Source organism: Paramormyrops kingsleyae, chromosome 6 (genome assembly GCF_048594095.1).
Source record: "Paramormyrops kingsleyae isolate MSU_618 chromosome 6, PKINGS_0.4, whole genome shotgun sequence".
Classification (NCBI taxonomy): domain Eukaryota; kingdom Metazoa; phylum Chordata; class Actinopteri; order Osteoglossiformes; family Mormyridae; genus Paramormyrops; species Paramormyrops kingsleyae.
Window position 1 is genome coordinate 19,405,713 of NC_132802.1, and position 13,361 is coordinate 19,419,073.

The 13,361-nt window shown below is 40.3% G+C and overlaps 1 protein-coding gene across 2 annotated transcripts; it reads right to left on the reverse strand.

Moving 5' to 3' along the window:
• Positions 1–4,640: 4,640 nt before the first annotated feature.
• Positions 4,641–12,322, reverse strand: LOC111840387 (Krueppel-like factor 15). Of its 2 annotated transcripts, none has more exons than XM_023805145.2 (3): positions 12,113–12,322; positions 9,649–10,801; positions 4,641–5,733 (listed from the first exon to the last, which is right to left on the reverse strand). In XM_023805145.2, the coding sequence occupies exons 2-3, from the start codon at positions 10,797–10,799 to the stop codon at positions 5,541–5,543; spliced, it is 1,344 nt and encodes a 447-aa protein (XP_023660913.2). In that variant the 5' UTR covers positions 10,800–10,801; positions 12,113–12,322; the 3' UTR covers positions 4,641–5,540. The 2 variants fall into 2 exon arrangements, with proteins under 2 accessions (XP_023660913.2, XP_023660912.2); XM_023805144.2 differs by having other exon boundaries at positions 9,649–10,888; positions 12,113–12,321.
• Between the last annotated feature and the right edge of the window lie 1,039 nt (positions 12,323–13,361).

Consider the following 13,361-nt stretch of genomic DNA (forward strand, 5'->3'; position numbering starts at 1 on the left):
AAAAAAGATAATAAAAACATCGTCAATAATCATTCTATGCTTCAAAGAAAACGTCACCAAAACAATTACTGGTCAGGCAAAATAAAATCCATGAGTGCAGCTCTTTTCATGTACTTACCTCGCAAAGAGACCACAAAATATCTCTGGATTTTACATCTATTTATCTACAACCAATACCTGGCGGGAAACACATAAGGCAGAGTGAGTGTGATGGCTGTGGATAATGGCCTTATGCACGTGAGACAATGCTCCCGCATTTACGTCAATCACGTCAATATGAAAGAGAAGGCTGTAGAAAAGGGAGGCAGCTAAGGACACATTCTGAAGGTGGTTGACTCACATCCTAATTATTTTACACATCAGCATTCAAACTGAATCATTACAAATAAATACCAAAGTATGCAAATGGCCTCTTGTAATTGGCAAAACAATGATAAATATCAGCAAATAAAAATGTCCAGGTTAGTCATCTCATGGTAAGAAGCAAGTGGCTGAGATACACTTTACCACCCAAAAATGTTGTGTGTACAGCTGATTTTATTTTCCTGATAAAAAAGGAAGCAGATGACAGCCCATGGGAAACGTAATTCTTCATTTGTTGTATGTCGTAATTCTTAAATCCACCAAAGCTTTTATGGTAAGAATGAGGTAATAGTCAAGACTGTGCCTGATACTAAACTCGGTTGCTCCAACATTAATTGAGAAAAATGAGTTGTACTCTAGCTGTAGCTAACTGTACCTTGGCTGGACCCTTCTTTTCTGACAGTGCATAGACATACAAGCATACTGTGTCACGTGGTAGAGGTCAGGTTCAGTTTACTTACTGATTGTAAGTTTCAGAAACAGCACTCTAAAAGAGACCAGACCGTCCACAGTGGCAGGTTTTCTGAGCATTGGTAGTTGAGACCATTAGACAGTTCTGTACACCACAGGCAATCAAAGGACTTGCTGGGAAGTTTTAGGGTGAGCTGCACAAAAAGCAAAATCAAGAGCAGAGGATCGGCAAACCAGGAACCAAGACACAATAAAAAAGAATTCCGGTTTATCAAGACTGCAAACACAGAAAACTATGAAACCTGAGACATGACAGCAGAGGCCATAAACCCAGCCTCACAAAATGGGAAACAAGAATCCAGACTGGTGAGGCCCATGATCCCACCGCGACAACGACATGAAGCCCTGAGCCGTACTCAAGGCTCAGTCCACAGACGATTCTGAGCCTGCTACTTCCGGTTCAGAGTAGCTATCCCTGTTCCTTCTGTTCAGATGTACTGTATGTTGAACCTGGAGTAGATAACCAAATCCACATGCATGTGAAGATAATGGTTTTGTTACACTTTTGTTGCATATTTTAAAACCTGTACTACAGAGAAAGAAATGCATATATGGTTGCTGTCTCAGTTACGTATACAGCATGTGTCAGTTTCTAATTTAATCAACAACAAATGCATATACTACATGATTGGAAAATCTAAAATGAATGAAGGTATCTTAAAAAACTTCAGCAACATGTTCTCTTATATTAACCAATTCAAGACTCTCCAGGGCACAGAGAAGCACCTCTTTGGCCAGAGGACCTACACAACGATCACCCTTCCTCTGTGTTCCTCTCCTGGTCACCTTTCAGGAGCAATAACTGTAAATTAGAATGGCAGTCAAGGTAGATTTTTTTTCTTATTGGACTTCAAAGTGTTCAACAGTTGTCAGGGAAACCAGTGTGCAATTCATTAAATGCTAACAGAATGACTGAATAGCTCCAGTCGACTTTGGCACATGGGATAACACTTTTTTTTTTTTAAAAAAAAACATTCGTAATCTCTAACAGAAACCATTAAAGCCTGGTATATAGATAATCAAGATATTTTCCATTTTGTTTCTGACTATTTTTTAAACATAATTATATTGCTGAGCTGTTCATGATTAATCTTTCACTCACATTGTTAATTCTCATCTATTATCTTAATTACAGCTTAGTGCTTATCGTTATTGGCTTTCAGGTGCTGCTGATATTTATGCTAAATCTCTATCTCATCACTGTTACTACCCTATTCATATCTCACTTCTGACATCACCATTGCAGGCACATGTCAGATGGGCTTCCGTGCAAATAAAATAAAATAAAATCAAAATAAAAACACAAATAAAAAAATAGCAATTGCTTGGAACGGGTGCCAGAATTAATGTAAATATGAAGGCAATGGGTATGTTGATTAGTCACTTCGAGTCACTTTGGGTTTTCAAGACTAATTACTGTCCTACTGCCTTTGGTATTAAAACGCTAAGTTAAATTTGATCATACCCAAAGCCTCCTGGGTGAAGTTTGTCCATAGACCACAGGTCCTTTTGTTATTGTATTTCATAGACAGAAGAAGACGTTTCATGTTTCTGTCAAACCAGTTAGCGGCAGTTTCTTTGGGAAATGACTCAAGTTACATCACATTGCATGTGAAAGGGAATCTAGTATCATTCATTGATAAAACGGCATCTAAAAGTACAGGTTTGGAAGTACTTGGATAAATGCCAGAAGCTTTGATCAATAAGCTTTTTATTGACCCTTAGGATGCTGCATTTAAAAACCAACTTTAGTTCTACGCTCACTCCTGCTCCACAGCTAATAGCTGATGACATGAAGCGTATTGCTCTCTTGAACAGTATCTCTGTAGAGAGAAGAGTTATGGAAGTTAGTCATAGCATTGACCTGATTAAAAATGTACTCACATAGAAAATCATGTGCATTCAGATTAATTTAGTTACGCACTAACAAAACACACGCCTTCTATGGCAAACATTGTACATTTACAACTTTTACTATCGACAGAAATCAATGGTGGGCACAGATAACTGAGAAATTAGCTTTGATTAGCACTAATTCGTTAACCTTAACAGCTTAATTCAATAACGCTGAACCAATTGATCACTAAAAAAATAGCGCAAGCTAAATATAACCAGTAACTGCTAACTTTTATTATATGAAATTAGCTTAGCTTTGGTTTTTGGCTCTGAAACCCTTAAAAACATACCAAGATATCTAAAATTTTTAACCTGTTTAACACTGAAGTTGCATCTGTCAAAACTAGAAAGGAGGGTCTTTATTGGTCTACAGCTCTGTCAATCAGAGCCTAGAAAAAACAGCTGTAGGCAGGATTTCTTCTTGCTCAGCCAGATAACATGTTGGATGTAAGATAGTTGGAGCTAAATGTAAATGAACAAAGATGAAGTCTATTTAAACTGGGGTACCCTAAACTAAGCGGAGAAAAGGGGCCTGTATCACGAAGGTGAATTTCTTGCTTAGCCGGATAACTTGTTGGATTTAAGGTACCCTTAGATCACTGGATTACACCTTGGTTTTAACTATTATGGGATACTTTCTCCTTTCTCCTCCATGGAAGACTTTGCAGATTTTATACCACAGGAGCCCTGGACAGCTGGCTTGCGTTAAGTCCTCCCATGTTTCAGAATAGCTTCTATCCCTCCCAGCCCACAAGGTGCAGGTGTGTAAATCTGAGCTGTCAAGCCCCAAGAACCAACTTATACACCGAAATGCTGTCCTCAGGTGGCATGACTCAGCAGCCTCAGGAACGACAGTAGTGGTCGACTGCTAAGCTCTGAAGAGGCAGCTGTGAGACTAGAGTGAATTACTGCTAAGGGCGGAGTTTCATTAAATAAGGAAAAATAACAGAGCAAATGTCTTCCATGTGACGTGGGCACATCTCTCCAATCATGGCAGCATGTGCTATATGATAAAACAAACAGCCTAAAGGCATGTAACTGCACTAAATAAGGTTTGTAGCCGATATATATTCGATCAAAATAATAATAATAAGAAAAAAAAACAATTGCACACAAAACTTTTTTTTTCAATTTTATTTGTAAATGCCTCTTATGAAGAACAAGGAAAAAATATATAATATATATTTATATATAATGAATTGTCGTTATATACACTTGTATACAGCTTTCTACCAGAAATATACAAGGTCACAGACTTATGGTGTTACTGGAAGGATCTTCTGATTCACATGAATGCAGCTACATGTCTGCTTATTTACATACATTCATTGGTTGTGACACACACCTGTTATATAACAAACGTTTCATTCAGACGGGAGGAATGCATTGCTGTATGCAGAGTCTTCTAAACACCAACACAATAACCAGTCACGACTGCTGCTGCATTTCCATGGCATACAGGCTGACCCTGTTTGGTTTAAGGGCATAGAGGAATGCACAGAACAGTACAAAGACCTTCTCCCAGCGTGGACAATGCCTTCCTGGATACACACTCCCTGTCCAGGCCTGCTCACTGCCCTGATCTCAGTGTCAAATGATAAGTCAGTTCCGCCAACATGAAATACATGCAAGGTAGTCAGGGAACAAGGCCGTCCCCGGGTGACATTACACATTCAACAGACGCCAAACACATCTCCACGTTGCCCGTCGGGCTGGGTTGCTCGAAGGAAGTTTAGCACCGTGCACTTCCAGTTTTCTTGTGTACAAGTGACGCCAAAATCACAGAGCCACAGCATCGTTCCAGCGCCAGGGGCGGCTGTTTCACTCTCGTGTTTTTGATGACTTGAGGCAGATTTTGTTTCAGCAATAAAGAGACTTTGAATCCTGTGGCTTCAGCTGCTTCAAAGGTCATAATAATACTACTTTTTTGTGCGCCATCGTACTGACGGTATTTTTTTTTTTGCCCTCGAAGATCCTGGCTACCAGAAATACCTCAACTAAGTATTTGGCCCCATTAAGCATGTTTAATCTGGTAAGGCCAAGTATGTATATGACATTTTGATATTAAAAGTATATTGGCCTTAATAAGCACTAACTTTAATCGTAAGCACAAAAAATAATAAAACCAGTGGCTTATTAAAAGACAAAATAAAAAAAAATATTTCAATACTGATTAAAAGGGCAGCTAGTCCACACACAAAATCTCACAATCATAAATGTGCATCTTGCTTTTCATCTTGGTTCATTGTTGGTCAGTTGGACTACTTCTTAACAAATGCTGAGTGGATCACAGTTTTCTTTTCTCGTAATGATGCTTCATAATAAAAATTAACATCTCTGAGTTTACTTGTAGCTTATCCTGACACGATCCTGGTGTTAATCAGTAGTTCAAATTTTCACATGTGTCTTGGTGTTCTTTTAAGGGTTTAGGTAACAACTGAAAATCCACAGCTATTGATCGGCATCATTACATAATACAAGGAATGTTGATGCTTTTGTTACTGTTCATGCAACTCGTAAGGCAGATATATCAATAAATCAGACCTCAAAGTACAAAAAAAACAAAATTTTGAATAATATACTGTTGATCTTTTTTAATTTAAATTTTGTATAGGAAGCAAAAGACTTAATACAAAAATCCAAGACATTATGAACATCCATACAGATGTAATATCAAGTAACAGTTTGTGTTGTTGCTTTCTCAGATTTTTTCTTTTTTTTTTTGCCTCAAACAATAAATTATGACAGTACCATAACTGAGCTATCTCAACATACATCCACACTCCAACATACACACGATCATATCTCGCTCAGTCCATGGGGGGTCCTGGGGGTCGGTTGGTGGCTCGCACTGTCCGACTGCCTCGTGGAAATCGGTGGACTTTGATGTGTTTGGACAGGTGGTCACTGCGGGCAAACTTCTTGTCACAAGCGGGGCACTGATAGGGCTTCACACCAGAGTGGGAGCGACGGTGTCGGGATAACTCATCCGAACGTGAGAACCTGTGAGACAGATACAGAGACACCATGAGGAACATGAAGAACCTGAGGAACATACACAAACACAATGAGATTGCAAGAGACACATGAAGGAAAGGGTTGCACAGACAAAAACTGAAGGACACACATCTCAAGAGAGAGAACAAGTAGATTACATACTGTACCAAAGCAAAGACCCGACGAACGGTACTTTGTAATTCAAACCCCACTCTTACATATTTGACCAGGCCAATAGCAGAAAGTCACCTTTAGCTTTTAATATCATTCATACTCATCGGGGTTCAATTTTGTTAAAATTGTCAAGTGAAGCAGAACCCAGCCATAATTCTTTTCCCTTATAAATCAGAGTTGAAATAGTGAGAGACAGATTTCAGTGCATTTCAATGATACACTGTAGGTCTCTGCTACACAAAAACTGCTCCTTCATGACACTCAGGCTAGAGCGATGTCTGTAACACAATCTCATCCAAACTGCAGACAAAGGCCGAACTGAAGTTAACACAAGCAAACAGTGAGCCCAAGGCTAGAACAGAAGATAATTTATCTTTAGAAACTGTTAGAAAACAGCTGAATGCACTCAATGAAATAATTTAAGCTGAAATTGAGCTCACATCATCTGGACAGGGCAAGTTAAGAGTAAAGATCTACAGGTTCACAAATACTACAAACTAATTAAAAACCAAAAATAAAATACATGCGGAATCAATGCAAACGGGATGCAAACAGGAGGTAAAAGATGCTTAAAATTAGATGCTTAAACTGAGTCCTGTGCTGAAAATGAAATGGTTATGGGGAAACAGGTGGCACCAGATATTTTTTGATCTAAGACTGGAGGGAAAGAACTGCAGCTGTGTGGAAAACCAGATAGACAAATCTGATGGGAGACACTGCTGTCTTAACCAAGTGTAAAGTTAGTTAAATTAAACAGCAGTTAAATAGCACACATTATGAAAATCAACTCCTGCGTTCCATCTGTACACTGAATACACTGCACGGAAATGGATTTTGCACAAAAGAAATTTCAGTTAATCATTTTCAAGAAACACAGGGAATCTCCTGGACCTGCATTTTTTCATAGGCCCAGAGTCTATAACTAACTCAAATGTCAGGTAAATTAACTACAGTGCCGAATGTTCAGCACCCTGTAGCTTCAAGCTCAAAAACAGTTGTTTAAACAGCATGTTTAAATGGGTTCTGGAGAAAACAGCTCTCTAGAACACAGGTCTGTTGCCAGTTGGCACCGTCCAAAGCTGAGCCTATTCAACATTCTCCTCACGTGACGGATCTGCCGAGCTGTGCTTCCTGAGACATTCGGCATTCTGAGCCGTTCCAAGCATGCACCCCAACTACTGGGTAAAAAAACAAAAATCAACTATAACAAACTACAATATCACAACTAGTTATAGCTTTAACTATTTCCATTTTCTTTATATGAAGAACTTTATATGGAGTCTGGATGGCTCAGATAAGAAACTCCAGCCCAATCCCTCTGAAGCACTTCAAGCTAAAGGTGCCAGTGGACGGTGCCGTGGCAACTATTCACTGGGAAACTTTTGTTTCCTCTTTACAGTTTAGAGGCAGTTTCTAAGAGTGAGTGCTTATGTACTAAAACCAAAACAGCTCCCAGCACCTTTACCGTTTTCTCATTCAAGATCCAACAAGTTTTGTCTGTGGCTGAGAATGTAAATAGACGGACAGACAGATAGACACATAGATAAATTCTCATAATCAATAATATACATTCAAAATGAATAATATACAATACAAATTAGACGCTAACTTCTGGATCAAAATTAGCCACCTGCCTTGGTTATGTTACAAATAGTTATGTAATTATTATTTGTTTTAAAGTCTTTTCATCTGACACAGCAAATTTCTGGGTAGTCAAAAATCCTGAAATTGCTCAGCTGCGAATATCAACAGTATCATTTATATTATTATTTATAATGGCAGCATATTTATGCCAAAAGCAAAGTCTTTTACACACAAGATACTCTGGCATCAACAATTGTGACAGTATTAAATGCTGTATCAATGGTTGTACTGCTGTTTACTAAACTCTAATCTCTAATCATCTTTGCTGCAAAATGACAACTGCATGCTCTTCTAGGAGAGATCCAGGTTTTTGCAGTGGTGTTATGGCAAGCCAGCAATCCCAATGTTACAATGCATCTACATCCTTAAAGAACATGCTGCCTTAAATCATAAACACGCAGCTGAGCTGGCTTTGTTGAGGGGCGGCGGCCAAGTACGATTTCCAGTTTGTTCCCATCGCTGCCCTGTAATCGAGACCAGAAGATATAAAACCAGCTGCCAGGAACCTATGGATCACGCCTAGCACTCCCAGTGTTTGCACGTCAGAAACTTTAGCCCGGAAAAATCATGCCAGTATCATGCATGTATACACATCTGGGATAAATGGCGGGCTGTGTTATGAACTCTGCACAGCTGTCATCTCTCAGCAGAAGGAAGCCAGGGACCACAAGGCTAGTCAACACAACTCAAACAGCGTCTCTAGCTTTGAGGCACATGTTGCGTTACGCTGACTTAAAATTACAGCGGAAGCAATCACAGTCCAGTCAGAATGATATTTTAAAAAAGCCAGAAATATCTCAAGCATTCATTTTTGGTGCTACAAATCAACATGACAGATGTTCCACTTCCAGCGGGCCGAATACGGCAGATCAGAATTTGTACGAAAAGCTGAGCTCCAAATGCACACACAGCAGCTGTGAGGAGGGCATGCAAGGCTGCTGTCGTGAGGCCATGTGGCACGCAGTCCACTTCATACCCCCAGACTCATGCAGAGCAGCCTGGTGACACCCACTTAATCCCCCAGGGCTCATGCCAGAAGACACCGAACGAACCATGTGGAATTCAGTGGCTGGATGACGCGTTATTTTCTTATTTGCAAAGGAAAGCCAAAAGAATCAGGTATACGCTCACGGAAAACACAACATTCAAATAATAGACATAGAAGTGCATTCTCCATTTATGCTTCCACTTTCTGAAATAGGACAACTTCAGAAACTGGACTTAGAAGCATTCTTTGCGCTTCATGTTATAGCTTCAGCTGCTAAACCGGGTCACTGATAAAAAGAGTTTACAAACGGAGAGGTTTAAAGGAGAAGCTAGGCTAGAAGCATACAGGTTTACAATCTACATAGCTTCAAAGATATCACACTTGGTCACCAGCACATATGACGTATGGAAACAGAAGAACAATGGGATTACAAAAGGCGATGATGCTCAATGATAATGGTAAACGCTGAGGTGTAAAATCAACCTCATCGAAAATGAGTCACCATTTGAAAGAGCAAAAGCCTTAATCTAGGCCGACTGCAAGCAGGCAGTCAGCATGGGGCAAAGTCAGCCCTCACATCAAAGGTGATATCTTATCTTATGCTTGAAGATAAAAGAAAAACAGACAAGGGGAAAAATTAGAACACGAGGAACTATAAATTTAATGTGGTTGAAGAAGAGCAACATATGAAAACTTCAACTACAACCCCTATTAACCAGCTGTGATAAACGAGTTGGAGACAAGATAAAATGAAAATATAAAATGTAACCTTCCCACTGCAAGAACACATGAACAAGTGAGATTGGAAACTGGGGCTCATTAAACTGTTGATCATATTTGTCGATATCAAACATTACAGAATTACAGAATTTTCTTAAACATATCTTAACATTTCATTTGTAGGATTCTGTAAGATCCTACTTATAGCATCTGCTATTCTGGGAAGTAACAGTGAATGAGCTTCTTCAAAAAAAAAAGCACCGTAGATGAACAATAATGTCAAGAGGGTGAAAACCTAACTCTGTAACAATCTCTGCAATCAGACAACAGAGGAACCTGTGAACCCTGGAGCTTTACTTTGGAAACAACAGATATACTTGCTTATCTAGTATTACCTCCATCCGCAGCCAGGCCAGGTGCAGGCGAAGGGCTTCTCTCCTGTGTGCCTCCTCAGGTGGGCCTTCAGGTGACTGCTCTTGGTGTACATCTTGGTACATCCCGGGAAAGTGCATTTGTGCATTTTGATGAGGTCAGCAACAGGATTCTTCTGGAATTTCTGACTGCCTGCAAACAGGCCCAGTGCCTGGCTCCCAGCAGCACCCTCCCCAAGGCCAACAGGCTTGGCAGCAATTGGGACTGGAGCGATGCGGACAAACTTTGAGGACATGCTGGGGCTAGTGGACGGGACCACCTGTGGAACCAAGGCAAAGGTTTGGCCATGAATGTTGACCAGCAGCTGGGCGATTTTAATGTCTGGCGTGGCTGGAAGAGCACTCTGTTCTTGTTTGATCTGGACAGGCTGAATCTGCAGAATGACGGGAAGTCCACTAGTGTCTAGAGGTTTCCTTGAAGCCACCTGCTTTGTAATCCCATTTGAGGAGCTTGAGCTTATGCTAGGCACTGACTGTGTACTTTTGCTCTTGGTTCCTGCAATGACAACAACACCAGTGCTATGCACTGTTTGGTCTGTGAGTTGAGTGTCACCATCAGACACTGCTGACCTCTGTCCGCACACCTCCAAGGTCGTCCCTTCACCCACCTCCTGCTTCAAGGCTACTACCTCCATATTTTCCTCAAGGAACTCCTCAATCTCCTCAAGGGTGGGCTGGAAAAGCCCAGCCTGGGCCTCCATCTCAGCCGCAAAGATGGGGAACTCAAAGCTCTCCTCTTTCACAGGCTGCGATGACGAGTCTTTCCGGGACCCCCAAAGGACATCACAGATGGGGGCTGCTGATGCACCATCCAAGGTGGCCTGGGAGAGCAGGAAGTCAAGGATGCTGTCCTGGCTCTCAGCACTGGAGCTGCTGCCGTAGCTAGAGCTGAGCACCTGAGACTCGGGGCTGGAGCAGGAGCGCGGGCTGGAGGAGGAGCGCGGGCTGGAGGAGGAGCGCGGGCTGGAGGAGTCGCTCAAGTCATCCTCAGAGAATGGCGAGGGAAGCACCTGGTAGCTTCCGGCGTCAGTCACCATGTCCGCCGGATGGTGTGCTGACGGGGAGCCCGTGCAAGACAAAAAGGTCTCCTCACACGCTACCAAGTGATCCACCATTCCTGGTCCAGAAGACAAAAATTTTAGTCTTTCTTTTTAAATTCAGGTGTATGGTGAACTCTGTGAATAACTTCCCCTTCCTCCCCTTTCTGAAAAAAAAAGGATTGCAAAGATTAATGTAGACACAAATATGTTAGTTCTGTGAAAATGATAAAAAGGAAAGCAAAGGGAAAACAATTAAAAATCATTCATTTTATTCATATTTATAATTAATAAAAATGTTCTCACGCAACAATATATATTAGCTAATCCTTACTATATATTTAAAAGTCTAAAACCGTTTAAAAATCATTTCATAAAGACACCCATCAGCCATCTACAAAGTTGCATTCTTGCTGTGTTCGTCATTGCCAAGTTCACTTGTAACGAAAAAGTGGGCTCTTTAAATACAAATGCAAGTCCAAAATAATGTCTCACTAAGTTCACTACCGGTTGACACCAAACGATCATTAATCTCTCAGTTATATGGATTTCAATCTGAAATGTCTGTACAGTATATTCAAATATTATTTATCTGTCTATAGCTTGCGTCATACTATTATTCACGAGAATTTCTTTTGAAATACAGTACTAATCGTCCCTTAAGATCTGTTAGGCTTTTGCACGCCACGTAATTCCCGTCAGTGTAACCCAGACCGAGAAACCATAAATTATTGCGTGTGTGTGTAAGAGTGAGTGTACTTTTCACATCTGAAGTATGGTTGTCTGTGCTCCCCCTATACAAGCCACACTAATTTACAGTGCCCGACAGTAACCCGAGAAATAGCAAGCGATTGCAATATTATTAGCACGATTGTCATAGAACGTGTTATCCGATAATTAATTTAGATATTAAAACTAGCATGATTTCCGTTCAGTTAAAGAGTAAAACGATGCAAATAATCTCCAAAAGATCTTCTTGGTTAAGTAAACGCTGGCGATAAAACCACGGTCATGGTCACTGCGCACGTATAAACTGCTGATAAGCATTAAGTACACAATACTTGGATTCTAATTTAATATATAAAATACAACAATATAACAGCAATTGCAAATAATAAATTAAATATGTCATCACAGAAGTGATATATTGTCATTTATTCATAATTAATTTCTACTGCATTAATATTAATTCTGTTCATTTAACGTTCCGTGCAGTGCCACATGCTTATATCAACAGTACGGATGTGGATATTTCGCTTCCTTATGTTTCAGTGAGGGTACCGCTGCTGCCAACATTCAATGTAAACATGTTTTGTCTCCAGCATTCAGTATGCTGTAGTGAAGAAACGCCACTTTACAGTCACACGATCGAGAAAAACATCTAATCTTACCTTATTTCAGATTTTAAAAGCACAGATTCCTATATTCCAATGTATATCTTTCCCCCTCCCCGATTAAAAAATATAAACTGTAGGTAGGTGCTTTTAATTTGCCCTTGAAAGAAGCTTCTCATTGCAATGCCAGGCGACGCTTCTCGGATTTTGCTGCCTACTGTAGTAGTACTATATTGCCATCACATGACTGTTGGTGTGTTATAAGAGTAAAAGCAAGAGACGGCCGCTGAAGGCTCGTCCTCTCTGAGCGCTGCGATTGGCCAGAAGCACCGAGAGGCTGGTCAAATGTTTGTCGTCAATGGAGAATCTGCCTTTGATTTAAAGTCATGGCGAGGATTAGACGTTTTGTGCCTTAAATACCTTAAAAAAATCAAAGAAGCTGCTATTTACATATCCAAAACTAAATGTTTGCCGGATACTCAGGTTATTATCAAACAGTAACAAGTTTATTATGGTCAGTAAAGGAAAATGTTTAAATGGAAATCAATATTAATATTTTCTTGAAATAATATTTCTGTTGTAGAATTACATAAATAGTCTATACAAATTATAGACATATTATTTCAGGGTGGCACAGTGACAGACATCTGTGCTCCATGTTTGTACCTTTACTTGTCACTGTCAGAAATAAGAGTACCAGTCTCTACCTTTGTTTGTCACCGGGGCTGTACCCTGAAGGGTCTGCCAATTGTACCCTATAGCTCTTGGTAACTATGACTTTTAAACTACAGAAATGGACTCTGAAGAACATGCCCAAGGCATAAACAACATTACTGTACCACAAAGTGTCCATTTCTATATCTTAAAAGGTATATTACCTACAGCCTGGTTACAACTTTCAGACCCTTAAGGGTACAGCCCCAGCGACAATCAAAGGTAGAGATTGGTACCTTTTTTCTGACAGTGTATGTAAAGTTTGCGTGGTCTCCCTGTGTTCTACCCACACCCCGAAGACATGCAGTTAGGCTTACAGGATAATGTCCTGTTTGTGGCATGAAGTCCAGCCTTATGCTATCTGCTGCCAGTGATGTGCTCCAGACCCTCTTCAAGACCCTGACCAGGATAAGCACTTAGAAGATGGACGAATGGACCCAAATTATTTCAGGTATATTCTCACTTACAGATGTTTTTAAATAACCCACAAAATAAAGAGTATAGCTGAGCATTTTACCTGGAGGTTACAGGAATCAGTTCCATCTGGAATTCTGCACTTGTGCAGCTTAGTGTTTTGGTTGCTGGCAACAGA

Coding starts and splice junctions, on each gene's coding strand:
- LOC111840387 (XM_023805145.2), bottom strand. CDS start 10,799: ATGGTGGATCACTTGGTAGCGTGTGAGGAGACCTTTTTGTCTTGCACG. Junction 5,734..9,648: donor TGGCCTGGCTGCGGATGGAG/GTAATACTAGAT, acceptor TCTGTCTCACAG/GTTCTCACGTTCGGATGAGT.